General features: G+C 51.1%; 1 protein-coding gene across 1 annotated transcript in view; it reads left to right on the forward strand.

Moving 5' to 3' along the window:
• The first annotated feature begins 7,155 nt into the window (after positions 1-7,155).
• LRRC75A (leucine rich repeat containing 75A) overlaps positions 7,156-27,576 on the forward strand; it is a 42,536-nt gene continuing 22,115 nt past the window's right edge. The window contains exon 1 of the mRNA XM_037492304.1: positions 7,156-7,407. Coding sequence (XP_037348201.1) covers positions 7,156-7,407 — 252 coding nt within the window. The remainder of the gene's footprint in view (positions 7,408-27,576) is intronic.

A 27,576-nucleotide genomic window follows, 5' to 3' on the forward strand; every position in this document is an offset into this window, starting at 1 on the left:
GTTCAAGAACCACTGCTTTGGGTACATTTTATCCCACCCCTCAGGTCCTTTCTGGCTTCACCTCCTTCCCTGATGATCTCCCAGAGGTCACTGTTTCCAAGATCTAATGTCACCTATCCAGCCCTAAGACACCCCAGTATTGGTCCATCTAATCCCTCACTTCTTGGTTCTGATTCTGATCCAGTCAGAGGCTGTTGGGAGCAAACTGCACAAAAGCAACATTCCCCTCAGACCTCCTTGTCCCACACCCTGCCCAACCTCCCCTCCATCTGTCAAACAGCTCCATCTCCCAATCCCCTCAGCTGCCACCCATTGTCACCTCTCCATAAGCCCTGCCTTCTCCCCTGGCATTTTATTTTATTTATTTTTTAAAGATTTATTTATTTATGCATACAAGAACTGGGATACAGGCCAGAGGTGTGGGGGGTGAGAGGACTCACCAGAGACAGAGTGGGGAACAGAACAGGCCGATTGCTCTACATACACTGCTGAGGGGAGCAGTGGGCGAGACAGGAGAGGTCTGCTGCACCTTGTGGACAGCTCCCTGGCCAGGGAAAGAACTCATGCTGCAGTGGCTGTGGATAGCTTCATAGGCTGCGTCTTAACCCCTTGCACCACCAGGGAGGCCCTCCCCTAGCATTTGAGCAAGTAGCTTTCTATGTCAAGAGAAAAATTAGACCAGGAGGAACGACACAGCCCCCAATCTCTTCCCATCTGCAAACCTATTTGCGTGTTTCATCCTCCTTCTCCAAATCAGAGTTTGCCTGAGGTTTGTCTGAGGCTCATCACTCCAGCTACTGCTCGACTTGTACCCACCTCGCCAGGGGCCTGGGGCCAGCAGGCCATCCTCCGCTGCACTCTTCCTGCCCAAGTCCTCTCCCTATACTCAGAGACAAGAGACAACTACATAACAACATTTTCAAACGGAATTGTTAAGCATATACATTAAGCATCTCTACTTTCTACAGCAGTGCAGGCTTGGTTTTTATTTTCAGCTCTCCATTTACTATCAAGAAGGCACTGGCCACATTCTTTACATTTTCCTAAACTTTAGCTTCTTCCTCTGTAAAAACGGGTATCATGACACTTTTTACATGATTATGAAGTAAAAGGTTACATATTATGAATGTAAAACATATTACAGCAATAAAATCTTGAGGTGTTGGGTAAATATATATACCATCTGATATTAGATCTTTTTTAGAATATTTCTTTTTTTTTTAATTTATCTTATTTATTTATGTATACAAGAGCTGGGGTACAGGCCAGAGGTGTGTGCCTGGGGGTGGGGGGCGGTGAGAGGATTCACCAGAGACAGAGTGGAGAGTAGACCAGGAAGTTGACTGAAATACACTGCTGAGGGGTATAGCGGGGTAGACAGGAGAGGTCTGCTGTGCCATGTGGGTCAGCTTCCTGGCCAGGGATAGAACTCATGCTGCAGTGGCTGCTGATAGCTTCACAGTGCTGAGAATTAACCCCTTGTGCCACCAGGGGTTAATGCCTCTTGATATTAGATATTCTTACTTAAATATTCATATAGGGGTCTCCCTGGTGGCCTAGGGGTTGAGACTCAGCACTACCACTGGAATGGGCTAAATTTGATCCCTGGCCAGGGAGCTGACCCACTTATGGTGCAGCAGACCTCTCCTGTCTTGCCCGCTGCTCCCCTCAGCAGTATATTTCAGTCAATTTGCCTGTTTTGCTCTGCACTCTGTCTCTGGTGAATCCTGTCGCCCCCCCCCCCAACAATTCTGGCCTGTACCCGAGTTCTACGCAAAAATAAATAAAATATTTTTTAAAATTCATATAATTTGAATGATCTTTAAATTTCATTAGGCACCTTATACTTAACATTCTTAGGACATGAGTAGAATCTTAAGAGAATGTTCAAAGAAGAAAGCATGACAAGAATTCCCGAATCCCAGGTTTGATGGCATTGTAACACACTTCCCATGCTACAAAATTACTTGCTTGAAAGAGAATGATTGAAAAGACAAATACGCTGGTTCCCTCTTAATAAGATGATCTATCTTCTTTGTGAGAAGCAAGTAAACAACAACAGCAAACACCAGCTCCTCTGGTTACTGTCCTATTCACAGTTTCTTGAAAGAACGAGCTCCTTAGCTTCCTTCCTAGTCTTACCTGCCTCCCCTTCACTCCTTAATCCCATGCAAATTGATTTCCTGAAGATCATCAGTAGCTTCCTTGTTGACCAATTCAATTGGTATATTAGTGCTTCTGTCAGTTTATCGAGCGCGCCAGACACTCAGTTCCCGACACTAAGCTACAACATTGGAAGTGGCCATGCATTTTTTCACTCAATAAATGCTTACAGAACTCCTCCAAGGTGCCAGGTACTGGGCTCATAGACACTGGTGGACAACCAGTCCTTGAGCACAGGCAGTAAGACTGGGAGCACTTCCAAGGGTAAAGGAGTCCCAGAAATCATCCCTGATGAGTTTAACCTAAAGGCATGGAAGGACTAACCCAACAGAGGATGGAAGAGGGTGCTCCATCAGAACAGTGTGTGCAAAGGAACAACAGAAACATGGTACAAGATATGATAACATATTGACAGTAGACTCACATGGAGGAGGTTCTAGGAGGCATTCAGGGAGGGCTTCCTGAAGGAGATGACACCTAAACCAAGTCTTCAGGGATGACTAGGCATCTGTTAAGGAGGAGGACAACTCAGAAAGATAATGCAGTATGTACAAAGGCATAAAGTATGGCAACCTGGAAGAGGTGTCATATGGGATGACTGAACTGTAGGACATGAGGACAGTATAGCACCTGGGGACCTCGAATCCATGTTAAGTCCGGAGAAAGAATCACTGAAAAAGGGAGAGTTGGGGTGTGTGTGTGTGTGTGTGTGTGTGTGTGTGTGTGTGTGTCTCCTTTTAAAATGATCTCTTCAACTGCTACATGGAAGACATATTAGAAATGGCAAAGACTGGAGGTGGGGTGATAGTTAGAAAGAAGGTTATTATAATGTAATGATGGGGTAAAAAATGACAGATCCTCCACAAGGCAGTAGTTGTGGGATGTAATATTTAAACAGCAGGATCAATGATGTAAAGTAATATTAACAACATAGGCTTCTGATTTGAACAGACTTAAATGACTCCTGACTCTTCTCTCACTGTGTGACCTTGGGCAAGACACTTAATCTCTCTGAGAAACCATCTCCTTACCTGTGAAATCATGACAATAACTAAACCAACCTCACCATTGTTGAAAGGACAGAATGTGCACAAACAAGAGCTACGGTCCTGGGCATCATTACCTGGATGACATGGTTGACCAGATCCTGATACTGAGAAACTAGAGCACACAATGAATGACTCTAAGTTTTCTTACCTGCATTACAAACAGAAAGCAGAGACAGGAGCATGCAGGTTGGGAAGGAGATGCTCACTTGTTGAATATGAAGTGCCCACTGTCAGAAGAGATTACCCTCCATGGGTCTCTTGCTGTGTGTGCCAAAAAGGCAAAACCTGGACAACTTTTTTTTTTTTTAAGATTTATTTATTTATACATTTATTTATACAAGCACTGGGTACAGTCAGAAGCGCGGGAGGGTGAGAGAATTCACCAGAGCCAAAGCGGGGAACAGAACAGACAGACTGACGAAATACACTGCTGAGGGGAGCAGCGGGCGTGGCAGGAGAGGTCTGTCGTGCCATGTGAGACCCTCGCTGGCACCCGGGGATCAAACCAGCGCTGCAGAGGCTGCGGGCAGCTTCGCAGCCCAGCGCTCAACCGCTGTGCCACCAGGGGAGGACCTGGACCACATTTTTTAAAAAAAGATTTCTTTCTTATGCATATAAGACCTGGGGGTACAGGCCAGAGGTGTGGAGCATGAGAGGATTCACCAGAGACAGAGTGGGGAACAGAACAGGCAGATTGACTGAAATACACTGCTGAGGGGAGCAGCAGGAGAGGTCTGCTGCACCATGTGGGTCAGCTTCTTGGCCAGGGGATTGAACTCATGCTGCAGCAGCTGCAGACAGCTTCATAGGTTGCATCTTAACCCCTTGCGCCACCATGGAGGTCCATAAAACTTGGACCACTTTTTCCTGAGCCACCTCTCAGTGTTGTGTTCGTAGTAAGCAACCTTGAGTTCTGTCTACAAGTGTGCTTACCTGCTTCCTATTTAAGCAGCAGATCCCCAAGTTCGGTGTCCCTCGGCTGTAACAGAAACCTGCTGCACATGGGTACATCCATCTGGGCCCATCTCACTGCCCTGTACAGCTCCAAGGCCAAGAGAACTGATGCAAATATGCTAATGTTGCTGCTCCATGCTGGGTGTGCCTGAGTAACAAAGTATTACGTCTCTGGCCCATGAGTCTTGTGTCTTCTGCCAACACCCATGAATCAGTGACAGGTTAACTTGCTATCTCATAAGTTGGGAAGAGACTTGGAGTCATGAGCATATGTGCAGTGGGTAGAACCCTGAGTATAGGCAACATTGCCTAGGAAGAAGTTTTTTGGCAGGACCCTAGGCAACACCAACAACTATAGGATGGGAATAAGAGAGGCCCTCCCAGAGCACCCACAAACTAAGGGAATTGGGTTTCCATCAAAACAAAGTAGACAACAGAATCAGATGCTGCTATAAAGTTAAGTAAGATGAAGACTGAAAGTGACCACTAAATTTAGCAACTAGGTCACTGGCAAGAGACATTTCAGTGATGTGCTATGGCCAGAAGCCCAACTGAAGTGGGTAAGGAATGAATGAAAGCAAAGAAGGTGTGACAATAATTAGTTAGTTCAAAAAGTTTAGCTGGAAAGGAGAGAGGTGGGGGTATTGGTAACCAGAGCGGAGGGGCAGAAATGGATGTTTTCTTTCTAAATAGATGGAAGAGAGTTGAAGAGATTATTTGCCTAGAAGAACAAGCCAGAAAATAGGGAGATGTTGGTGGTGAGGGAAGCAGCAAGGAGAGGGCATATGGAATCAAGTCTCTCAAGAAGAAAGCGATGGCATTCAAATCCCAGGGGAGGGATTGGCCTAGCCCCCTTCATCTAAGTTGGCATTTGCCTTAGCCACAAACCCTGAGGCAGGCCAACCTGCCAGCTCAGGCTGTGGTCAGCCTCTGGGTGATACAGCCCACTGACTGGAGCGAGAGACCTGGTCAGCAGGTTTCCGTGGTGGCCACCTTGCCCACAGATCAGAGATGAGAGACACCTAAGTATTTCCCAGCCTGGTCTCTCTGAAGATGCCAACAGGCATGTTCTACATGCAAAGGGTTGGAGCGAGTTTGCAGAGTATCGTTCTAAACCCTGTGAAGCTGCTTATGGGAATACTGGGTATTCTCTGCCAGGTATTGGGGGGTGACCAGTAGGGCTATCCTTTGTGGAACACCTGGAGTTTCTGTATCTCCTTCATCTTACCTTCCCAATTCTTGAACTGGAGTTTAGCTCCGTAAGACAGAGAAGCTTGATGCTCCTTCAGTACATGGTGGGCTCCAGCCGCTGTGGTGTAAGATCTGACACTCCTGTCCCTGCATTCCACTGTCCTTTTCCCCTATAGCACAACCCAGGGCCTGGGTCAGAGGCCAGCACACACAACTGCTACCCCTCCTGCAGCAAGTGACCAAGATCAAGGCCTCCCACAGTGGCCTGTGGTCTAGAACAGGGAAGGTCCCCCAAGTGCCTTAGTCTTCTTTCTGGCAGGACTACAGTTGGCTTTTCAAGTAACTTTAGAGCCCAGGGAGTCTGATCCCTTAAGGGCCAGGTCTGGCAGGGGTGCCCTGGAAGGGATAGAGGAGGAGTGGGGGGTGTGTAGGATTGTGCAGTTAGTCCTACTTACAAGCATGGCTCTGCCTTTTGGTACCAGGAATGACCCCAGGACCCTTCTCCAGAGGTATGAGCCTGAAAACAGGAGAAGATACCTTGATGGTCCAGACCCTTTGAGAGACTGACAGGAGCAACAGACCTTCTCCATAAACACTGTGCACCCCACACACAATCTTGTTTCTGGGTTCACCCACCAGTCACTATCATCACCGCCCTCCCCTCCCCCAACCTCCACAGGCCAAATCTCAAAGAAGTGTACATCAGAAACAGCCGAGACTGACTGGGAGATTCTCCCAGACCCCTCCAGAGGGTCTCATCCAGTGGGTCTGGGGCAAGGCCCGGCAGTCTGAGTTTTTGTTTGTTTTTTTTTTAAAGATTTATTTATGCATACAAGATTGGGGAACAGGCCAGAGGTGCAGGAGATGAGAGGATTCACCAGAGACAGAGCAGGGAACAGAACAGGCAGGTTGACTGAAATACACTGCTGAGGGGAGCAGCGGGTGATGCAGGAGAGGTCTGCTGCGGGTGATGCAGGAGAGGTCTGCTGCGTCATGTGGGCAGCTCCCTGGCCTGGGATCGAACTGGTGCTGCAGAGGCTGCGGACAGCTTCACAGGTTGCGTCTTAACCCCTTGCGCCACCAGGGAGGCCCTGGAGTCTGCGTTTTTAACCAGCGTCCCAAGAAGACTTGGGCGCTGATGCTCAGCAGAGCTTACTGTGAAAGAGCTGGCTCTGGCGTTGCAGACCCTCCCTCCCACTCCCCATGCGCCCAACTTCCCCCATCTTGTTAGGCACACGGCAGCCTCCCTTCACCTCCCGCGAGTCTCACCCTCGCGCACGGTGAGGAAGCATCTGGGGAACCTGGTGGGGACCGACCGCGAAGGCCCCTGGGCCTGTGCGCCCCCACTGCCACCGCGCCAGGACCCCGGGAGGCGCACGCGGCGGCCAGCAGGGGGCGCGGCGCCAGAGACAGCACCGGGAGGCGGCGCCCGGAGGCCCCCAGCCCAGAACCGAGGGGCGGGAAGGAGAGCGGGGGGGGGGGGGAGGGGGGAAGGCAGGAAGGCGGGAGCGTGCGGCGGCGCGGGCGCAGAGACCGGAGCGGGAGCCCGAGCCGGGGGCGGGGCGGGCCGGGGCGGGGCCGGCGGGCTGGCGGCGAGCGCCGGGGGAGCGCGCCCGGGGAGCGGGGAGGGAGGAGCGAGGGGAGCGCGGGCAACCTCCCGCCCCCGCGCCGCCCGCGCGCAACAGTTCCCCCAAAGTTGCTACCCGGGAGGCGGGCGCGCCCGGGCGGCCGAGGCGCAGGCAGCCAGCCCGGGACGCGGCGTCGCGGCCCAACGCGGAGCGTGCGGACGGGCGGCGGCATGGGCACCCGGCAGACCAAGGGCAGCCTGGCGGAGAGAACCAGCCCCGGCGCGGCGTCCGGCGCCCGCCGCGAGCGGCCCGACTTCTGGGCATCGCTGCTGCTCCGCGCCGGGGACAAGGCGGGGCGCGCGGGCGCCGGCGCGGGGCAGCCCCCCTACCACCGGCGCGTCGGCATGGTCCAGGAGCTGCTGCGGATGGTGCGCCAGGGCCGGCGGGAGGAGGCGGGGACGCTGCTGCAGCACCTGCGCCAGGTGAGCGCGGGGAAGGGACGCGGGGGGGCGCGCCGGTCCCCGGGAGTGCCCCGCCCCTTCCCGAGGAAGCTGGGGAGCACCCGGAGGCGCCGCCCAGGGACCCCTCTCGCGGGCTTGGAGCCCAGTCTGGGAGCAGGTGCCTCGGGGCTGTCTCTGAATTTGAGGCCTCAGGGCAGGGCAGGGGAAAAGCTGGCCGGGTGAGGCCCGGGTGAGGGGGGACCTGTTGGAGTAATGACCCCGCTTCTCTTCTCCGCAGGCAGGGGAGGAGGCTGGTCCCCAGACATGATTGGTGGGAGGACTCGCAGGGAGGGATGATCGATCTGAGCCAGAGCGTTTTTCTCCTCTCTACCCACTGGCGGCCACCCCCTGCCAAGGGTCCTCAAGGAATGCGCAGAGGTCCTGGTTTCCTTAGGGGAAATCCAAGGGCACAACTCTGGAGGTGAGAGCCCCTGGGTGGTTTGCGCACCTGGGAAGCCTGCTGGGTTGCGGTTCAAGGGGAAAACCGTTTCATCACCACTGACTAACTTTGACAGGTGCTCGCCGTGAGCCCCTGCCGAAAGCAGTGGAGAGACAGAGGGAAGCTGGACTTGGTTTCCTGGGTGGACTCCCTGACTGGCAGGAACTTCAGGAGGTGCCAGCACTCTGCCCTCTGCCTGTTCCTGTCTCTATCCCACCGGTTTGGGACTGACTGCAGATCTGGCCAGTCCTGTCTGCTCTGGGGCTGCCCTGGGGCTGATGCTGTTACCCACTGCTCTCTTTGTCTTGTTTTCCTTCCTGACTTTCTTTTGAGGGAGTGGGGAAGGCTGTGTCTTGCAGCGTGCAAAACTGCCCTCCTGCATCACCAATCAAGTTGTCTTGGCTGTGCTTTTGGGGAGTCACCAAATGCAGGTCCCATATTCTTGCTGAATTGACCCCATGAGTAGTGGAGTTTACTGCAGATGGGGGAGGGAAAATCTCAGGTGGCCTGAGATTTTTCATCCTTGATGACAGAGACTCCTTCCTGGGAGGAGCCTCCAAAATCCACTGGGGTGCACACCCTCCTGGAGTCTGTAGCACTCCCCCCTCATATCTGGTGTGCTGTTACCCTGGAGTGTGTGTCCCTGTGGTGTGTACTGAACAGGGAGAGGGAAGCAGAGACTTGAGGACTTCAGGAGATGCATCAATGCTGCTCTTGCCTTTTTTTTTCCAAACAGCATCTAGAAGATGCTGCTGGATCGCCAGGTGCCTTTCTTTGAATTGAATCATCAAAGAAAGGTGCATTATGTACCACATAACTTTAGCAGTGTGTGTTTCTTTGTCTTTCAAAAACTAGAAACCGGTGCATGGCCTCTATGGAAAAAACTCTTGCTTTCAAGCAGAATAATGGATTTTCCAGACCATCATATCCCATTTGCACACCAGACAATAAGAAGGTTTTACTGATCACGTGTTGTTCACCCAGCACAGGGAGGAGGGTGCTTTGGGGGATACAGAAGGCGGGGGGGGGGGGGGGGGGGCCCACACGAGACTGGCTGAGGTGGGAGGGTTCAGACATGCCCTTCTTGGCAGGTAAGGGAAAAGAGTAAAGCAGCATTTCCCAGGGCCAGTCGGGTGGGGCCACAGGAGGAGGCAGACGCCCTGGGCTCCTCAGTCCTCGCTAGCTGAATGTGATTTCACATCCTGGGAAGCTGAGCTTCTCCCAGGTTTTTGTAGAGTAGGTGTATCCCTGTGACTCCCACAGGGTCCTAGAGACAGGGATCATTTCCTGAGAAATGTTGGCCTTGTTTGTGTCTTGACACCTGTCTTAGTGGCAGGACGGGCAGGGCTGATGGGGAGGGAGGGGAGTGACCAGACTTCCCCTGTTCTGTGAAAGAGGCAGAATAACTTGCCCTCCAGCTCAGGGCCTGTGGCCACTATCTGTGTGAAGCCCCCTTGACCTCTGGCTAATGGTGAGGTCCAGCACCAGCAAGGAACTTGCCCAGGGGGCTGTTGCTTGATCAGGAACCCTCCAGGAAGTGGTCGGGGGGCCGGGCAGTGTAAGAGCCAAAATGGGTTTCCAGCAACAGAGAGGTGATTTTCTAGGACCCTGAGGGGTTTTCTAGGACCCTGAGGCTGTTGGGAAGATTGTGGAGCTGGATCTGTGTGGTATACTGAAGTGACTTTCTCCCAAATCGTATTTTCCTTTCCAGTTTCTTCCTCTAGTCTGGAGGTGGTGATGTTCAGAAAGGGAATGAGCAGTCACTGGGAGACATGAAAACACCCAGGCCTCCCTGGGGGTCAGATAGAATGTGTCTTTGGTAACACAATGGGCCTGGACACAGGGGCTGCCAGCCCCAAGGTAGGATTCTGTCCAGGACTCACAGGCTGGGCAACAAGGAGCAGTATAGGCCGGGAGTGATAGCCACCCAGATAATAACAGCCACCCCCATTTGCACAGCACTTTCTTCCAGGTTTGATAACATGTATTTAGCTGCCAGATGTGTGTGGGCCCGGGGCCCTAGGATTGGAGGGGACTCTGGATCCTCATTTTTTGTGGTTTATAACCTCCTCAACTACGTACCCTTTTTGAGACCCTCAGAAAACTGTGGCCACTCTTCCTGACAAAGCACTAACATACACAATCTTGAAGAATTTCAGAGGGCTCACAGCTGGTGCCATCACTTCCCCCTGCTGTGTGACTTGCTAGAGACCCAGAATATGGAAACAGAGACCCCGGGACCATGTGTGGTTGTTGATGCCCTTCTGAGTGCTCCTCTTTTGCATCTGAAATTTAGGAGGCGAATTCACTGATTGGCAGCTCTCTGGCTTGTCTGTGCTTGTCATTTACTGGAGAGATATCAGGAGGCCTCATTTAATGGTAACAATCCTGAACTGTAGCCAAGGGTGCAGGCAGATGCCAGGAAACTGCCTTGAAGGAGCAGAAAGCATCCCTTTCCCTTTAGGAGCAGTGCAATCATGAGAGGAGCCTGGCCCCAGCCTCTAGTGGGGTGGCTGGCTTCAGTCTGCTTTGACCATGCACCCGGCAGATAACCTCTCTGAGTTGTGCCCCCTCATTTCCCAAAGGCTGTCTGAGGTACTGAGCAGAGCAGATGCTACAAAGTGTGTGAAATTGTGTTGGCTCAGCAAATCAAGACACATTCTCACAGTGCTGATAATAACAAACAGGAGAATCTGCCCTACTTTGGACCTGGCGAGGCTACTGCAGGGTCTTGGTATTTTTTCTTAGGACAATCCCAAGGAGTTTTTGGATTCCGTCTACCTGGCCATGACTCAGTTCAGATCAAAAATCTCACTGCAAGTTCAGAAGTAGTCTGGGCTGAGGGCTCATGGGAATAGAAGCCAGCTGTGGACAGAGGAGGTCACCCTTCTCCCCTTCCCTGGACCCCAGTCCTGCCAGACTCATCCCTCCCCACACGTCTCTCCTCAAATCTTGGGTTCAGACTTGCCATCTATTTAGAGTCCCAGGAAAGATGTAACCTTTAGTCATAGAAGACAAGTCCAAGGCTGCTTGGAACTTGGGGATCATCACTTCAGCTCAACAATTTCTCTGAATCCCTAAAATTTCAGGCAGGTGGTCAGCCAGCCTTGTGGAGCCACCAGAATAAAGGGTGAGTCTCCCTGTGACATGTCATGGTGAAGTAGCCAACCTGCTTGTTTTCCCCCTGCTTTCCCCTAAAAGAGGGGCTGATTGGGTTGGTTTACTGCCCCTCAATATGGTGCAGCCCTGTTGACCAGAGCTGTTCCTTTGTCCCAGCCCCACCCAAAGGTGTGACAGCAGCGTGGACTCCTGGTCCCATCTGCTGTGACCAAGATGGTAGGGCCGACTTCACTCTACACCTGGGAGCATGACCCTCAAAGGCAAAAACAAACCTTTTAGGACCCAGGGTGATTTGCTCCCCAAGGGGGGCTGGATAATGGACAAACATTTGGATGCTGCCTGAGGACCTGGAGATGGGGCAAGGTTTTTCCTACGTAGAGATAGAAAGATAAGCAGAATAGCCTCTGAAGGTGACCTTTTTCCTCTGCTCCCCCACCTAAGAAAATCTCCGTAGGTGAGCAGGTTGGAAGACCACCAGGGAGGTTCGCATTCTCAGCCTTGATCCGAGTATCTCCAACTAGAATGCCTTTCTTTGCAAGGTCACCTTCTTGAGCTGTGTCCACCCATGGCGCTGAGTACGAGTTGCCGTTTAGACCCCATCACACTGGTTAGCATTTAATATCTGCACTGTTTTTCCTTTGATGCCATTTAGTCTGTCAGAATAAGCCCTGCTTCCTGTGCATGGAGACCCCGCTGCCACTGCTGTCCCTGGCGTGTTGTTGAACAACCACAGGCTTGTGACATTCTTCAGTGAGCTTGTGTGCTGTGAAGATGTGCATTTGCCACCACTGTCACAGTGTGTCCTCAGAAAGCATTCGGATCACCAGCTCCAGCTGTGTATCTGGGGGCTTATTTGCCAAGCTCATTATAACAGTCATGAAATCTGGTGCATTTGCTTTCCCTGTGGTTGAATTCCTGGGAGTGATGTCCGTGGGGCTTGGCTGTTCCTGGCAGCCCGCCAGGTGGTGGTGTTCTTGAAGAGAGGAGTGGCACGGTGCCCAGCCTCCGTGGGCACACTGAGGATCCCATTCAGCAGGTGCAGGCTGGGGCTCTGCCGAGGTAGCTGCAGGAGAGCAGAGGCTGATGGGAGGGCCTGGCCTCCAAGTTCCTGATCTGCTGCTTGTGCTGAATCATCCACAAAGAGATGCCTCCTTTTTCAAAATCCACATTCTCCAGCCAGGCTGGGCTGAGGGCAGGCTTTTCCAGTGATAAAGATGCAGAAGGAATCCGATGCCAGGTCTGCCCACTGGTTTCCAGTGCCAGGAACACAGCGCCTCGGTATGACCAGGCATGACCTCAAGGCCTGGGACCAGGCCAGCTACTCGACAGGTGGGGTGGGTGGGGGTGGAGGTCTTCTTTCTGGAACAAATGTCCGCCTCCTCAGAGATGACCGGAAGTGCTTTGCTGTCTTTATTCAAATCTCCTAAAATACTCTGGACTCTCCCGTGGACCATCCAGGAGAGGTGTTGCCCCCTCTTCCCTTGCCCTAATGTCATTTTATTTCCCTGTGCATTTTTTCAGGGCAGAAACCATCCAGTTGAGTACTGGGCATACAGTGGGGTTTCAGGAAGTCCTTATTGAAGGGATTTTAAACTCATCAGACACATCTCCCCTCTCTCACCCCAGCTGCCCTGGTATTCTAAGGAGCCCTGGTGTGGGGGGCCAAGGTGGCTCAGACTTCTAAAATGTTTTCATGGAGCAGGTAATCCTTCTAGTAGTGACCTTCGGAGGGGGTAAGTTTGCTCCTCCCTATTCTCAGGGTTCCAGTGACTTCCACCAGCATCCCCACCCACTTCCTGCAGGAGAAAGCCGCCTTAAAGAAGCATTCCCCAAGTGATTACAGTATTCCTCTGACATTCCCATTCCTGATGCCCAAGAGGCAGTTCAACAAGCAGATCCCTCCTTAGAGGGATCTCTAAGGCGATCCCTCCCCAAAGTTGGGGTCTTGGTCAGCCATCCACCCCCCCAACTTCCCCACCAGGAACAGTGCTGCAGGCGACATATGAGAAAAACAACACCATCCCCTCTGCACTCCCTCCCCAGGCCCCTGCTGGCTGTATCCTATCCTCTCCAGGCAGGAGAAACTGGGGGGATGGGACAGGGACCCAGCTGTGTGAAATGGCTGACTCAGTCACTGTATCTTGGGCTCACAGTCACTGAAAGAGATGGGTGTCCTACAGAGAGCAGTGACCTTGGCACATGGAGCGGGGCAGGCCGGTTACAGTGCAGCCCTGCTCCCCACCCCGCCCACCCCAGCTCTGAGCTTGTGCCCATGTGGACCTCTGGGGGCATTTCCCTGCCGTTTCTGTTTTGTTTTGTTTTGTTTTAAACTTTTATTAGCTCACACTCCTGGCTGCCACAGCCATATGGAGTTCTGCCGAGGGCTGCTGCTCAAAGGGATGTGGCATTTTGATGTTTCTAACTTTATCTTAATCGGGATAGACACAGGAGTCTGGCTGAGAGCTGGGAGTGGCCACGTGTGTTTGCCTGCAGAGGTGGCCTCGCTTTGGGTCTGAAGTCCACATCCATCTCCAGAGTTGCCTCCCACCCCTGCTTGGTCCCCCGTGTTCCTGGTATCTTCCGGCCTCTCTCCCTCCTGATTCCTGCAGCGTCTCTTTGTCTGTGTGTTACTCTCTCGTCTCTCCCTTTCTCCGATGCAAAACAGACTTGTCATCTGTTTCCACCTGATCATGATCTGCTTCCCTCTGCACTACCCACCTCACCTCCCTCCAGCCTCCATGGCAGAGTCTGTGTGAGCTGAAGGGAATTGGTGGTGGTCACCGGCTGTCGCCCTGGCACCTTGAGTGGGAAGCAGCATTGGAGATGCTCCACCCGTCTGCCCCTTGATTTCCACTCCATAAAGCATTTAATCATGTTTGTTTTGCTCCGTAAATAGTTTCATGAGGTCAGTAGGATATTGCTTCAAGTAAAAAATGGTGGGTTTTTTGAAATATAAAAGCAATATACATTGTGGGAAAACAAATACAGGGCCTCCCTGGTGGCTCAAGGAGTTAAGCTGTGAAGCTGTGAAGCTGTCCGCAGCCTCTGCAGCCAGGGAGTAACCCACATGGCGAGCAGACCTCTCCTGTCGCGCCTGCTGCTCCCCTCAGCAGTGTATTTCAGTCTGTCTGCCTGTTTTGTTCCCCACTCTGTCTCTGGTGAATCCTCTTACCCACCACCACCCCTATCCCCACACCTCTGGCCTGTACCCCAGTTCTTGTATGCATAAATAAGTAAATCTTTAAAAAAAATACAGGTGAGCAAAAACTAAACTGGACATTAATTAAGTTATTCCATAGTCAAGTGCTGAACTAGGCAGTGGAAAAGCAGCAGGCAACCGAACAGAAAAGGCGGTGGTAGGCATTGTTCCCCTACAGCATGGAGGTGTGGAGGGATTGTGAGGCTGGAGAGTGCAGCAATAGTGCGAGATTTAGCATGGTGTGGAGAAGGGGTTCTGAGGCCATGGCTGCGTTGGCTGGGAATTCAGGGTCCTTGGTTCTGGTCCCAGTTCAGACCCTGACTTGCAGAGCAAGTGTCCCCATTTGCAATCTGAAAGGATAAGTAGTTGAGATGACCGCTGAGATTCCCTACTACCTCTCAGGTTCCACCAGGCTTCTAGGTTTTCTGTTTTCTGGCCCTCCGGAAGGGCTCACATTCCTGCCCTGAAGTCACTCCTTGTCCCCAGCTGGTTAAGAGCTGGGCAGAGGGGGAGGGGCTTCTGGCTTCTGGAGAAAAGGACACTCCTGAAACCCTAGGGCTGAAGGGAATCACACAGCCTGGGGGCAGAGGCCAGAGCAGGGGACCTGCACTCCAGGTGCTCCAGCAGAGCTGCTCAGGAGGCTGCAAGGCACCACTCTCCCACTGAGAGCCAACAGGCAAGGGGCAGGACCCCAGGGGGAACTGGAAGCCCCCTCGAGAACACCTTCCATGGGGACTCAATCCAAGGGGGTGGGGGGAAGCAAATATTGTCTAAAAAAATATAAAAAATGATAAATGTTAAAATAAAAAAAAATAATTAAAACCAACCAAACAAAAAAAGAACACCTCCCACTGCAGGGAGACAGGACTGTGGCCTTCAAAGGTGGCAGCCTATGACTCCCTCCTCGCACCAATCCCTGCTGCCCTTACTTCTGTCCATGCAGTTGCAGCCTCACAAAGGGGGCAGGATTCCCTCCCAGGTGAAGGGAATACAGGGACCAGGGAGTCTTGACGGAACCCTCAGGACTCTCACCCTGGACATGGGCTCCCCAGCCTAGCACATGCCAAACCACAGCCCACTGGTCCCAGAACACTGGCAGCCCCATCCCCAACTCACCCCCTCTCCCATGGCCTGGTCCCTCAGCACCCACCACTGCCTCATCCAAGATCCAGCCCAGAAAGCCATGGGTATGGAGTATGGGAAGTGGCTATAGCGTAGACCATGGTTGGGGAGCGGTGGGTGCCCCAGGGAGGGAGGCCACTGTGGTCATTGGGGTGACTATTCAGGCTTCTGTGACCCCAGAGGGATGCCAGCTGGGAATAAAACCTGTCTTTCTGCTTTTCACTCCTGGTAAATGGTCAAACTGGAAGTGCCCACTCTGCTGCACCCAGGAGGGGGGCTGGCGCCCTCTGCCAAACACCAGACTGCCCTGCCTGCCCATCGTGTGGCCTACATGACAGCGACACTATCCACTCACGGTGCCTGGCTGTGGCCCAGCCCAGCCACAGAACCCTGCTCAGTAGCACCCCAAGGATGTCCTGTCAGGGCCCAGGGGTTGAGGATCCAAGCTCCAGCATCCTGAGGAAGCTCAGTGTGACTGAAGGTTTCTGAGACTAACTTACAATGTCTCACTTAGGGCTCCTGATGCCCTTCCCCGGGGTATCACTTCTTCGCTAGGTACATGCTGGAGTAAGCGGAGGCAGGGCTATGGAGAGGAAGCATGGGGAGGGCTCTCAGTCCCCCCAGGACAGGTGCTGGGCCAGCCCTCTGGCCTTTTCATGGGCTACTTGATCATACTGTACTTTGTGGTCACATAACGTAAATGGTTCTGCGTCACTGGTCACCAGAGGACAGGCAGGATTGGGGTTCCAATGTCCTCAGGAGTCCAGGGGGCCTGGATCCTACCCTCTTCCTCCCTGGAGTTAGTGGAGGGAAGGAAAGAACTCCTGTGGTTCCTTTGGTGAGACGGTATGATGCAATCAGAGCTGAGGTGTTCTGCAGAGGCACAAACCAGCCCAGAGAGGAGTCACAGGCCGCACAGGGTCTAACAGGACTGGCTCAGGTCCCCTCCTCTAGAGGCCCTGTCCCCTCAGTAATCCCAGGAGAAGCCCTGGATGGGAGGCTAGGTCTGTCCTGGTGAATAACTCTGTGTTTCCTGAGCTCTCTTGGGCTGGGGCAGGTCCTGTCCTCAGGAGCAGGCGGGAGGAGAGGCTCTGGACTCTGCACAGGGCAGCGAGCCCTGGCTATAGGGACTTGTGCATGAACTGGCAGAAGAGGGAATTGGGGAGTGGGGAACAGTGTCCCCCTGAGCATCTTCTCTAAGTGATATTTTTTTGTAACGGTTTATTTTTTTAAGTAAGAAGTTACAACAGCAGTGGCTAAAACTGTGGTAAAATGATGTTGAAAGTGGTGGGTGAGACCACCACCTGAAGAGAAAGTCGTCCCGTCAGAGGCATGCTGGGAGCTCACTGCCCTGCTTGGCCACACCTCTGCCCCTTGTAGCCTAGGAAAACCAAGGACTCTTTTTTTTTTTTAGATTTATTTATTTATGCATAGAAGAAATGGGGTGTAAGCCTGAAGTGCGGGGCAGGGCTGGGGTATGTGTGTGAGAGAATTCACCAAGGACAGAGTGAGGAGCAGAGCAGGCAAATCTGCAGAAATACACTGCTGAGGGGAGCAGCGGGCGAGACAGGAGAGGTCAGCTGTGCCATGTGGGTCATCTCCCTGGACAGGGATCGAACTCATGCCATAAAGGTGATAGTGCTGAGCCTTAACCCCTAGGCCACCAGAGAGGCTCAAAACCAAGGACTTTTGTGGAATAAGGCCATTCATTGAATGAGTCCAGGTGATTCAGGCACGCCTTTTGGCTTTGGTCAGTTTCCTTCAGAGCAACTCCTAATCTGAACAGTACCTTTATGAAAAGTAAAAGATTCCTCTCTGATTGGCAGAGCCAAAGTCAGGGCTTGGTGAGTTCAGCTCCACCCAGGCAACCTTGTACAGTGCACGCCTTGCATAGCTGTACTTGACAAACTTGATAAAATTGCGTAGAGATTTAGAGTATCAGCTGAGGCCAGTCGGGATCCTCAGCCCTTCTCCCAATCCTTTCAGCCTTCCCAGATCACTGAAGGCAGGGAACAGCAAAATGTCAGTCAAACTGTGAGTAGGATACTTGCCCTCTTCCTCCTGAATCAGGTAGCTGAAGCAGTTGGGCATCTTCTTCTAGGAGGTTCTGCCTCCACACTCATGCCCCTCAAAGGGCATCAGACAGCATGGGAGATGTCCTGAGTGGGTCTGAAGTTAGGCCCAGGGGACAAGCAGGAGACTACGGTGGCCTTCCTTGCTGGTCTCCCACGAGTTCTCCCACAGGAATCCAGGAATTCCCCTCCAGCTTCCCAGACTGTTTACATTCCCACTTCTACCAGTTTTGAGGGAAATAAGGTCTGGATGTTTCCCACCCCCCTGTAAATAACCTTCATGTCTCCAGACTAATTCCCTTGGATTGAGTTTTTTCCTAGGATGTGCCAATCTTCTGAACTTTTTATTATTCTCAACTGCAAGATGTTTTCCACTTCCTTCTGGGGTTATAGACTTTCAAAGGAAAATACTTTTACGCAGAGCCTCATCCTGGGGTTTCCAGACATCTGTCAACCCAGAGGCCATCAGCAATGTGGAGGGACAGTTCTGGAATACAGACACTCAGACACAAAAGGCTCTGGGCTGCCTATTCCAACAGTTCCCATCTCTCCCATAGAAATCATCTGCCCATAGAAGTGTTTTGGGCCACGAGTGAGAACCCAGAACAGAACACTCTGAAGGGTTGGGGATCACAGAGCAGATGGAGAGGGCAGCCTGCAAAGGAGAGTAGCTCTGGGATGGAATTAGAGAAACTATTTTAGGAAAACAGGCAAAGAGGCTGGTGGGGAAGCCCCAGGATCAGGACTGCTGGTTGGACATGACAGCCAGTGAGGAGCAGAGCACCCAGCGTGCTCCCTCTGAGCCACACTCAGGATGGAGAGGTCTGTTGAGGGAAGTCCTGCAGGCTGGATCCAGGGATGCTGGGATGGAAAGAGGCCAGTCATCCCTGAACCTTTACTGAACTATGGCTTTGCCCTTTCACCACATCCCCAGTGCCCCTCCCTGGAAGCTGTGCACAAACTCAGTGACCTCCCAGAAACCAGGCATGGCCACTGCTTTTCCACAAGGATGCTGCCCTCTCCCCTTCCTCTGCAGCCTTTGAGGCTCAGCCATCCCTTCTTGCTGTTGCTGGTTATGGCTCCTGCTCCTTCCACATATGGGGAGTTTTGGGTCTTGAGGAGCAGCCTTAATAGGGGGAAGATTCCACAGAGCAGGGGTCCTGCTTGGGAACTTATAGTGTCCATGGCTCTCCTGTCCTCCCCACTGCCTGGGAATCACATACAGCTATTCAATGATTGGCCTTTGAGCTTGGCGATTCCAATTTGAAAGGTCTTGGGGAAATCAGTGGAGCATGGAGGCCACACAGGGCCACAGCCATGGCCACGGATCCTGGGAGATCTCCCCCCCTTCTCTTCCTCCCGTGCACCACTTCCTGCCTGAAGTTGAGAGCAAGCTGGACTCATGCTAGATTCCTTGTCCAGAGTGACTCATCTCTGCTCACCCAGATTCTTGGAGGTTTTGCCTTGGCCTTCCCTCTGACTTAGAGATTTAAAGTGGCAAAGACCCTTAGTTTGTTGTGATGGGCAAAATTTTATATATCAACTTGTGTAGACTAAGGTCACCAGTTTTTAGTCAAACAAAAGTCTAGATGTCATTGCAAAAGTACTTTTTAGAAGTAATTAACATTATTTTTTTTTTTTTAAGATTTATTCATTTATGCATACAAGAGCCAGGGTACAGGCCAGAGATGGGGGCAGTGAGAGGATTCACCAGAGACAGAGTGGGGAACAGAACAGGCAGACTGAGTGAAATACATTGCTGAGGGGAGCAGCGGGCGAGGCAGGAGAGGTCTGCTGCGCCATGTGGGTTGCTCCCTGGCCGGCCAAGGATCAAACTCACGCTGCAAAGGCTGCTTTTGCTTCATAGTGCGGTGCTTAACCCCTTGCCGCCACCAGGGAGGCCCCGTGATTAACATTTAAATCAGTGAACTCTGAGTAAAGCAAATGACCCTCTGTAATGTGGTTGGGCCTCATCCAATCAGTTGAAGTCGTTAGGCCTTAAGATGAGGAAAACTCCACTGAGCTGGTCCCTGAAGAGGGAATTATGCCTCCAGAATACCTTCAGCCTGGAGTTGACAACATGATTCTTCCCTGACTCTCCAGCCTGCCGGCCTGCCTTACAAATTTCGCATTTGCCAGATCCTGCAATAGTGTGAGCCAATTCCTTAAATCAATCACTCTCTCTTTTTGTCTGTCTGTCCCCGGCTCGCTCTCACACACACACATCTGCCCCCTGTAGGTTCTGTTTCTCTGCAGAATCCTAATATACCTGTCCTCTGAGCACTGGTGGTTGGGGAGATAGAGTTAGAGACTTCTAGGGCTCACTATGTGAAATGACCCTCCAGTCCTCACCTCATCTTTTGGGAAAGGTACTTTCCAAGTCTGTCCTACTCGGAAAGCAGGTTATTAGGCAATAAGAGGGTGCCTCTGAGTCATCCTCCACTTCTTTGTCACTACCTACCTACAAGTCCTTGGACAGTGGACCAAACCCTTCATTTACATTGGTGAGAATTTACCAACAGAGAGGGACAGATGTCCTTAGATGCATTTACCGCAAGGCATTAACAACTGATTCAGATTATTTCCCAAGCAGAGTGCTCAGGAGGGCCCTGGGCTAGATGAACAAGCGCTAAGGATTTGTAGAGTGTAGGAGCCGGTAGAAGTCAGGGGCTTTCTGATCCCAGACTTTCTGAAGAATCCCAGCACCATGAGATGCTCCGGAAAGGGGGGAGGGCCTTGAAAATAAATTTGGGGGATATTGCAAATGCCACCAGCCTTTCAGGGAGTCAGAAAGCACAGTAACAAACATCCTCCAGGAGAAGGCCAATGATTATTTGTTGAATTTCTTGTGTTCCAAACTGGTGTTGGCCAGGACCCTCTTTTTTTTTTTTTTTTTAAAGATTTGTTTATTTATGCATACAAGAAATGGGGTACAGGCCAGAGGTGTGGGGGGTGAGAGGATTCACCAGAGACAGAGTGGGATAACAGAACAGGCAGACTGACTGAATACGCTGCTGAGGGGAGCAGAGGGCGAGACAGGAGAAGTCTGCTGCAACAAGTGGGTCAGCTTCCTGGCCAGGGATCAAACTCATGCTGCAGTGGCTGTGGATAGCTTCATAGGTTGTGTCTTAACCCCTTGCACCACCTCAGGACTCTCTTTTGGTGTCTCCTCTAGAATTTCCCCTTGCTCTTTGGGAAGAATTAGCTGGTGAAATCCTCCTTTGTAGGTGGGGTTTGGGGTTGCTACTGCATGTAAGGGTTTGGGATTGCTACTGCATGTAAGGGCTGATTTGTCCAGGGCCACACAGTGACCTGGAATCTAACCCATGAATGGGACTTAAGGGGTCTTCTGCCTTCCACCACACAGGTTCTGGGGGAAGCAGGCCAAACCCTCTTCAAGCCTGCTGTGCCTCCCAGCCGACTTTATATTTTTCTAAAGAGAAAGCATCCTCTTGGTATTTATTTGTTGCTACTGCAGTTTCTTAGATTTTAATTAAATTACACTTGGCAACAATGGGCATCTGTTTCCAGAGGCCTGTTTTGTGCAGAGGGTGTCATTTTTTAAGACTTCAGAGTTAAAACACAAGCAACCCACAGCCATGAAGCCCCTCGTGGAACTGTGGTGCCTCCCTGCCTGTTGCATCCTGGTGCAGAGGGGAGACCCAGAAGCCCCCATCATGATTCAGGAGGGCTGGCCTGCCTGCAGGCCTGGTGTCATGAACCTGCAGGAGCCAGGGGGCAGCAGTGGGGGGCATCATGGGACAATGACCCAGAGATGAGACTAGAGCCCCCCTAGTCCAGGCTGGCCAAGTAGGGAAGGGTGGTCAGTGACTCCATCAGCAGTTTCTTTTTTAAAAAAGATTTATTCTTATTTATTTATGCATACAAGAACTGGGGTGTAGGTCAGAGGTGCAGGGGAGTGAGAGGATTCACCAGAGACAGAGTGGGGAGCAGAACAGGCTGATCTACTGATATACACTGCTGAGGGGAGCAGTGGGTGAGACAGGAGAGGTCTGCTGTGCCATATGGGTCATCTCCCTGGCCAAGGATTGAACTTGCGCTGCAGTTGCTGGTGGTAGCTTGAAACCCTGAGACTTTAATCCCTGCACCACCACAGGGGCCCCAACAGTTTCTTGACTAGGACCACCATGAACTACTCTCTAGTAGTGTGGGCTAAGGTTAGTCAGCTGGGTTCTCGGGCACCCCCTTGAGTACCAGCTCAATGGGGTTGTGGGGCAGTGGGTGCCAAGCCAGCCTGCCCTGGAGCGGCAACATCCAAAGTTGCAACCAGGAGCCAGGCAGTGCCCACCCCAGCTACCACCTCAAGCGCTCCAGTGCTGTAGGGTGTTTGTTTTAGGGATGGCAGTGTGGTGATGGCTTTTATGATTTTTTTAAAAGATTTATTTATTTATACATACAAGAACTGGGGTACAGGCCAGAGTTGTGGGGGGTGAGAGGATTCACCAGAGACAGAGTGGGGAGCAGAACAGGTGGATCTACTGAAATACACTGCTGAGGGGAGCAGTGGGCAAGTCAGGAGAGGTCTGCTGTGCCATGTGGGTAGCTCCCTGGCCAGGGATCGAACTCGCGCTGCAGGAACTCATGCTGCAGTGGCTGCGGCGAGCTTCATAGGTTGTGTCTTAATCCCTTGCGCCACCAGGGAGGCCCACTTTTATGATTTTTGCACGTTTGATTTGCTGTTTGGTATTTTCCAGGTTTGGGCTGTGTACTTCTGGCTCTTCATTTCAATCGCCCTCCCTACCTGGTGCACCATCCCCCACCCACAGAATCGGACTTTGTCAGGCTCCTACTTCATTCACATGATCCTGTCCTTGGGAGAGTTTTGGTGTTCTTGGTGGCATGTTTGTGCATGCACACTCATGTAAACAATGCAAGTGTGCTATGCATGGGTACACATCTGCATACACACCACACACAAACACTACTCATACATGTGTGTACCACATGTATACATAGACATGGCACAACACACATTCAAACACCACACACACACACACACACACATACACACAGGCTACTTGTAGCCACTTGGGTTTTCTCAATTACTTACTATTCAATATATTGAGGTGGAAATTTTCAAGCCTAATGTTTCTTTAAGACTTTAGCCAGTTGTTATCATTACTCTGTTTATGAATCTAGCAGATTTAAATGATTGTGTTTGGGGAGGAAGGTGGCTTATAACTTGGTTAATTAAATTTCTTTATCTTAGTGATTTTACAAATTTAACATAGTTTAGGAATTTGTAGTCTTAAGTTTATAAATACCGATTTTTAAATACCTATCCTAAAAAGCAAGACTTCCCCAAATTCTTAAATTTATCAACTCAAGCTTGTAAATAGGGTAAATATTAAGTTCTCTTAAACATTAAAGAAACTTACAAATTTAACCAACTTCTCTTTTAATGTTCTGCTTAAAATCATAAGCCTAAAGTCAATACTCAATTACCCATTTTGAATTGGAATTGCAAGAATAATCTGTTAGCTAGTCTGATACACCTAAAAAAAAGCATTACAAATGTGTGAGACACCAGATTCATACATTCCTCTGTTTAAGTTTGATTCACTTCCTTGGCTCTCTGTTTAATGCCACCCATTCTGGGTGAAGGAGACTTTATGCAAAGAAGCAGTTCCACTCTTAAAAGCTGTGAGACCAGGGCCCTCCCTGGTGGCGCAAGAGGTTAAACATCAGCACTATGAAGCAATCCGCAACTACTGCAGCGCGAGTTCGATCCCCATCCAGGGAGGTAACCCACATGACCTGGCAGATCTCTCCTGTCTCGCGTGCTGCTCCCCTCAGCAGTGTATTTCAGTCAGTCTGCCTGTTCTATTCCCCACTCTGTCTCTGGTGAATCCCCTCACCCCCTGCAACTCTGGCCTGTACCCCAGTTATTGAATGCATAAATAAATAAATCTTTAAAAAAAAAAAAAGCTATGATCCCAGAAGCCAGTGGGCCTGGTGGATAGTCTCAACACCAGTCCCCTGTTACCAGTACTTGTTTGCTCTTTCTTCAGTCCTCAACACCCATCACCCCAAATTCCTCCCCTTCCCCCTGCATCCAGACATCTTCATTGCTGGATGATATTCTATTTATTACTCCATTCTTTCAGAGTCCCTTCCCTGTGCTTCCTGTCCTCAGGGCCCCACCTCTTGCAGCCATTTGGTGCATTCTCTTGGCCTGTGCACACCCTCATTCCCTTGGGCTTATATCGAAGGCCACGCAAATGACAAGAATCACAGGGAGCCAGAAGTAAGATTCCTCAGTGATTACCTTCTCTTGTACAGAAACCTGCCGTGACAGTGCTGACCGAAGGATAGCCCTCTGCTGCTTGCATACTGACATGACTGTGAGCGCACCACTTGTATTTTTTTTATTGTAATGAAATATGCATAACAGAAAATTCACCATTTTTATGCTATCATTTAGTGGCATTAAGTATATTCACATTGTTTTGCAGCCATCACCACCATCCATCTGCAAAGACTTTTCATTTTCCCAAACTGAAACTCTGTACCCATTAAACAGCAGCTCCCCTTTTCCCTTCTCCCAGCCCCTGCTTGTTAAGTGATCTTTCTCATACCCAGTTTGAAACCATGCACATCTGGGGGATATCATCATCCATGGGTCCTCACCCATGTCCTTACAAGACATGACATGGACTCAGAGTGCACCATCAGCAGGGCTTATTTACAGAGGGGAAACTGGGAAAAGGAGCTTCTGAGGCCACAAATGGCCTCCTGTCCTATCCCAAACAGTATCTGCAGTGTCTGACGAAAGCCTCTGATGAGACCCTGGAGGTGGTGGCATGCTGATAAGCACTGGACCAGGATCCAACCCATGGTGGCAACTGGAGGTAATCACAGGTGGCACTCCTGAGGCAGCACCACAGAAGCTGGCAGCAGCAGTCACAAGCTGAGCTGGGCAGGCAGCACTGAAGGCAACAGCAGCAGGAGGCAGCTCTACAAGTGGCGTGGGTACAAGTCAGAGGCACCGGTCAGCAGATGATATAAAGGATCAGGCAGAGTCGAACAGCTCTTAGAGGCGCCTGTCAGCAGGTGGTAATGGTCGTGCTAGAGGCAGGAGCAGCAGTGCGGCAGTCAAAGCAGAGGCCACACACAAAGGTCTTCCCAAGTGAGAGTAAGGATGAGTGTGTCAACAAGTATATCCAGGGCCTCTCCTGGTGGCGCAGCGGTTGAGCGCTGGGCTGCGAAGCTGCCCGTAGCCTCTGCAGCACCGGTTCGATCCCCAGCCGCCGGCGAGGGTCCCACTTGGCGCGCAGACCTCTCCTGCCACGCCTGCTGCTCCCCTCAGCAGTGTATTTCGTCCGTCTGCCTGTTCTGTTTCCCGCTCTGGCTCTGGTGAATTATCTCACCCTCCCACGCTTCTGACTGTACCCAGTGCTTATATATATAAATAAATAAATCTTTAAAAAAAAAAAAAAAAACCAAGTGTGTCCAAATCCATCTGATCTCTGGCTTATAAGGGTTTCAGGGTGCCCAGGTTTTAAACCTAATTGTTGCGTTTTCAAAACCACACAGGTTTCAAACTCAAACCCCAACTGTAGCCATCTGACATGGGGCACAGGGGAGCTGGGAAGCCACGCACGCTCTGCTGTACCACTGGACCGGGAGCCATAGGGCTCCTCTTACAAGTTGAGAGACTTCTTAGGGCCGTGGTCCTACAGGATGCATCTCTAACTAGACCAATCCCACCTGGGAACAGACAGAAAAGACAGTGTGTCAGGGATACACACACGCAGAGAGGACCCAGAGCTGGTGGAAACAGCAGGTAGAGCTTGAATGTCAAGTTCTGGGTGTTCTGGCTGTGGTCCCCACCACCAGGGGAGGGAAGGGTACCTATTTTCTTCCAGAGGTATTCCTTGGGGAAAATGCCATCTCCATTTTGATTACTAGGGTGCCATAACAAATGACCACCAACTTGGTAGCTTAGAACAACAGAAATTTATTCTCACTTCTGCAGCCAAAAGTCCCAAATCAAGTTCCCTCCAGAGGCTCTCAGGAGATTTCATTCTTTGTCTCCTCCAGTTTCTGGTGGTTATGGCTGATGCATCACTCCAATCTCTGCCTCCGTCTTTCCGTGGCCTTCTTTGTGTCTATTGTCTCTGTGTGTTTCTTATAGGAACCCGTGTCCTTGGGTTTAGGGACCAATTGGATGGGGATCTCATCTTGCGATCCTTTACTCACATCCACAAAAACCCTTATTCCAGCAGAAGTAACAGTCATAGGTTCCGGGGCTTAGGATGCGGATCTGTCTTTTTGGGGAGATACCACTTAGCCCACTGCATCCTGCATTTCTTTCTGACGTTCAGTTGTGTACCCCAACACCAGGTACCCACTCTGTTCTCTGTGGCACTTTCAAGCCATTGACCAAGCAGCTTCCTTGGAGTCTGCATCAGGCTCCTTCATGCCAGCTGAGATGTTGTGGCTTCTCTCCCTGGTGGCTTCCTCCAGCTGCCTTTCCCTAACAGCTCCTGACAGTTCCTTCCCCTGGGGACACCCCCTGCAAAGGCCAGCCAGAATGTCAGGGGGAGGGGAACCCAAGTTCAATCACCCCACTGGGAGCAGGTGGCACCACAGGCTTTGTCCCCTCCCTTAGGATAAGCTGCACCTGATGTTCTAGAGCCTGGAGGAGAAAAAGAAGCTTGTTCCGCTTCCTGCGTGCCCTCTGGACTCTAATTAATTTCCTTCTGGTGGACTGTGTTTGATTACAACCTCATTAACTAGCTTTGCACATTCAGCTCTGGTGGTTTCAATATTGAAGCTGTCTACCTTTGCGGGTTAGTATTCAGAGCTTGCTGCCTCCCTCCTTTCCTTGGCTCTATTGTTGCAAAAACTGTGGAGTCATGCCTGGAGGAAAGAGACAGATACAAGCTAATTTCCCACAGGGCCTCCCTTCTGGGAATAGGTTTAAAACCTCCAGTTTAAAAGGGAAGGGGGTGGTTGTGGTTTAAAATAGCAGTGTGCCTGGCAGCCTCCAATGTGGCTCCTCCCAGCTTTCCCCTAAAATACCTAAGACACACCATTTAAAAAAAAAAAAAGGCTGAAAACAAAGACAGGTGGCCAGTCTGGGAGAAACCCCCCTCTCTGTCTAAGAAGAAGCTGGTCCTGGCTTCCCCTCTTGAATCAGATCTAAAAGGAAGGCAGGGAGCCCTTTCCTCCCTCTGTCAGAGGACTTCAATCAGAAAGTAAGGAACCACCACGTTCCCACACAAGTGGTGATTTGGGTGTAGAAAGTTGTCGCTTCCACCCTCCCCTCATTGCACCACTCTTCCACACTGCTTACTGCTGAGCTTCAGAGAAAGGAGTTCACAGAGGGTGACCCCAGAACTGGCTGATGGACCTGCCAGAGATGGAGAAATTCCAGGGGATGTAGACATTGTCGTGGCTTTCCATGGACTCCATTGTTGGCCAGTATCAGAGATCCAGGCCATGGGATGGGCAAATATGTGCCTTCCCCAAGGGCAGAGTCACATTAGTTCAATGTCAGTGACTTAACCGCAAGCTGGGCTCCTTAACAAGCCAGAGCCTGAAGATGTGGACTCAGCTCTTACTCAGAAATCAGCTATGGGATGAAGTCAAGATTCTAGTCACCAATTCCACCTGTGGGAAGAGGGGGTTTCCTCACCAACAAGCAGTTCTCAGACACCAGCTGGGTGTCCTACTCAGTTCAGTTCCAACGCTATCACCTGTAGTTAGCGTCAGATCCCTCAGGTTAAGGACTCAACCGCACAAGAACTGTCTCTTGTTGCACCTTTCAGGCACCAGTCCCAAGTCCAAGTTGTTACCTGTGCTTCTGACCTATATATCAGAGGTCCCCATACCCCTCTTCTTGGTTTGGCTTAATTTGCTGGAGTAGCTCGCAGAAACTCACAGAAAGATTTTACTTACTAGATTTTCACTGTATTGCAAAGGATATAATGCAGGGAACAGCCAGATGGAAGAAACACACAGGGCAAGGTATGGGGAAAAGGCATGGAACTTCTGTGTCCTCTCTGAGCGTATTGCTTTCCCCAGATATCCACCTGTTCACCAACCTGGAAGCTCTCTGAATCCATCCTTTGGAGGTTTGGTTTTGGTTTTTGGTTTTTGGGTTTTTGGGTTTTTTGTTTGTTTGGTTTTTTTTTTTTTTTTTTTTTTGAGACTTGAAAATTGATTGAGTC

This window comes from Talpa occidentalis, unplaced genomic scaffold (assembly GCF_014898055.3).
Source record: "Talpa occidentalis isolate TD23 unplaced genomic scaffold, MPIMG_talOcc4v2.1 talOcc4.7, whole genome shotgun sequence".
Classification (NCBI taxonomy): Eukaryota; Metazoa; Chordata; class Mammalia; order Eulipotyphla; family Talpidae; genus Talpa; species Talpa occidentalis.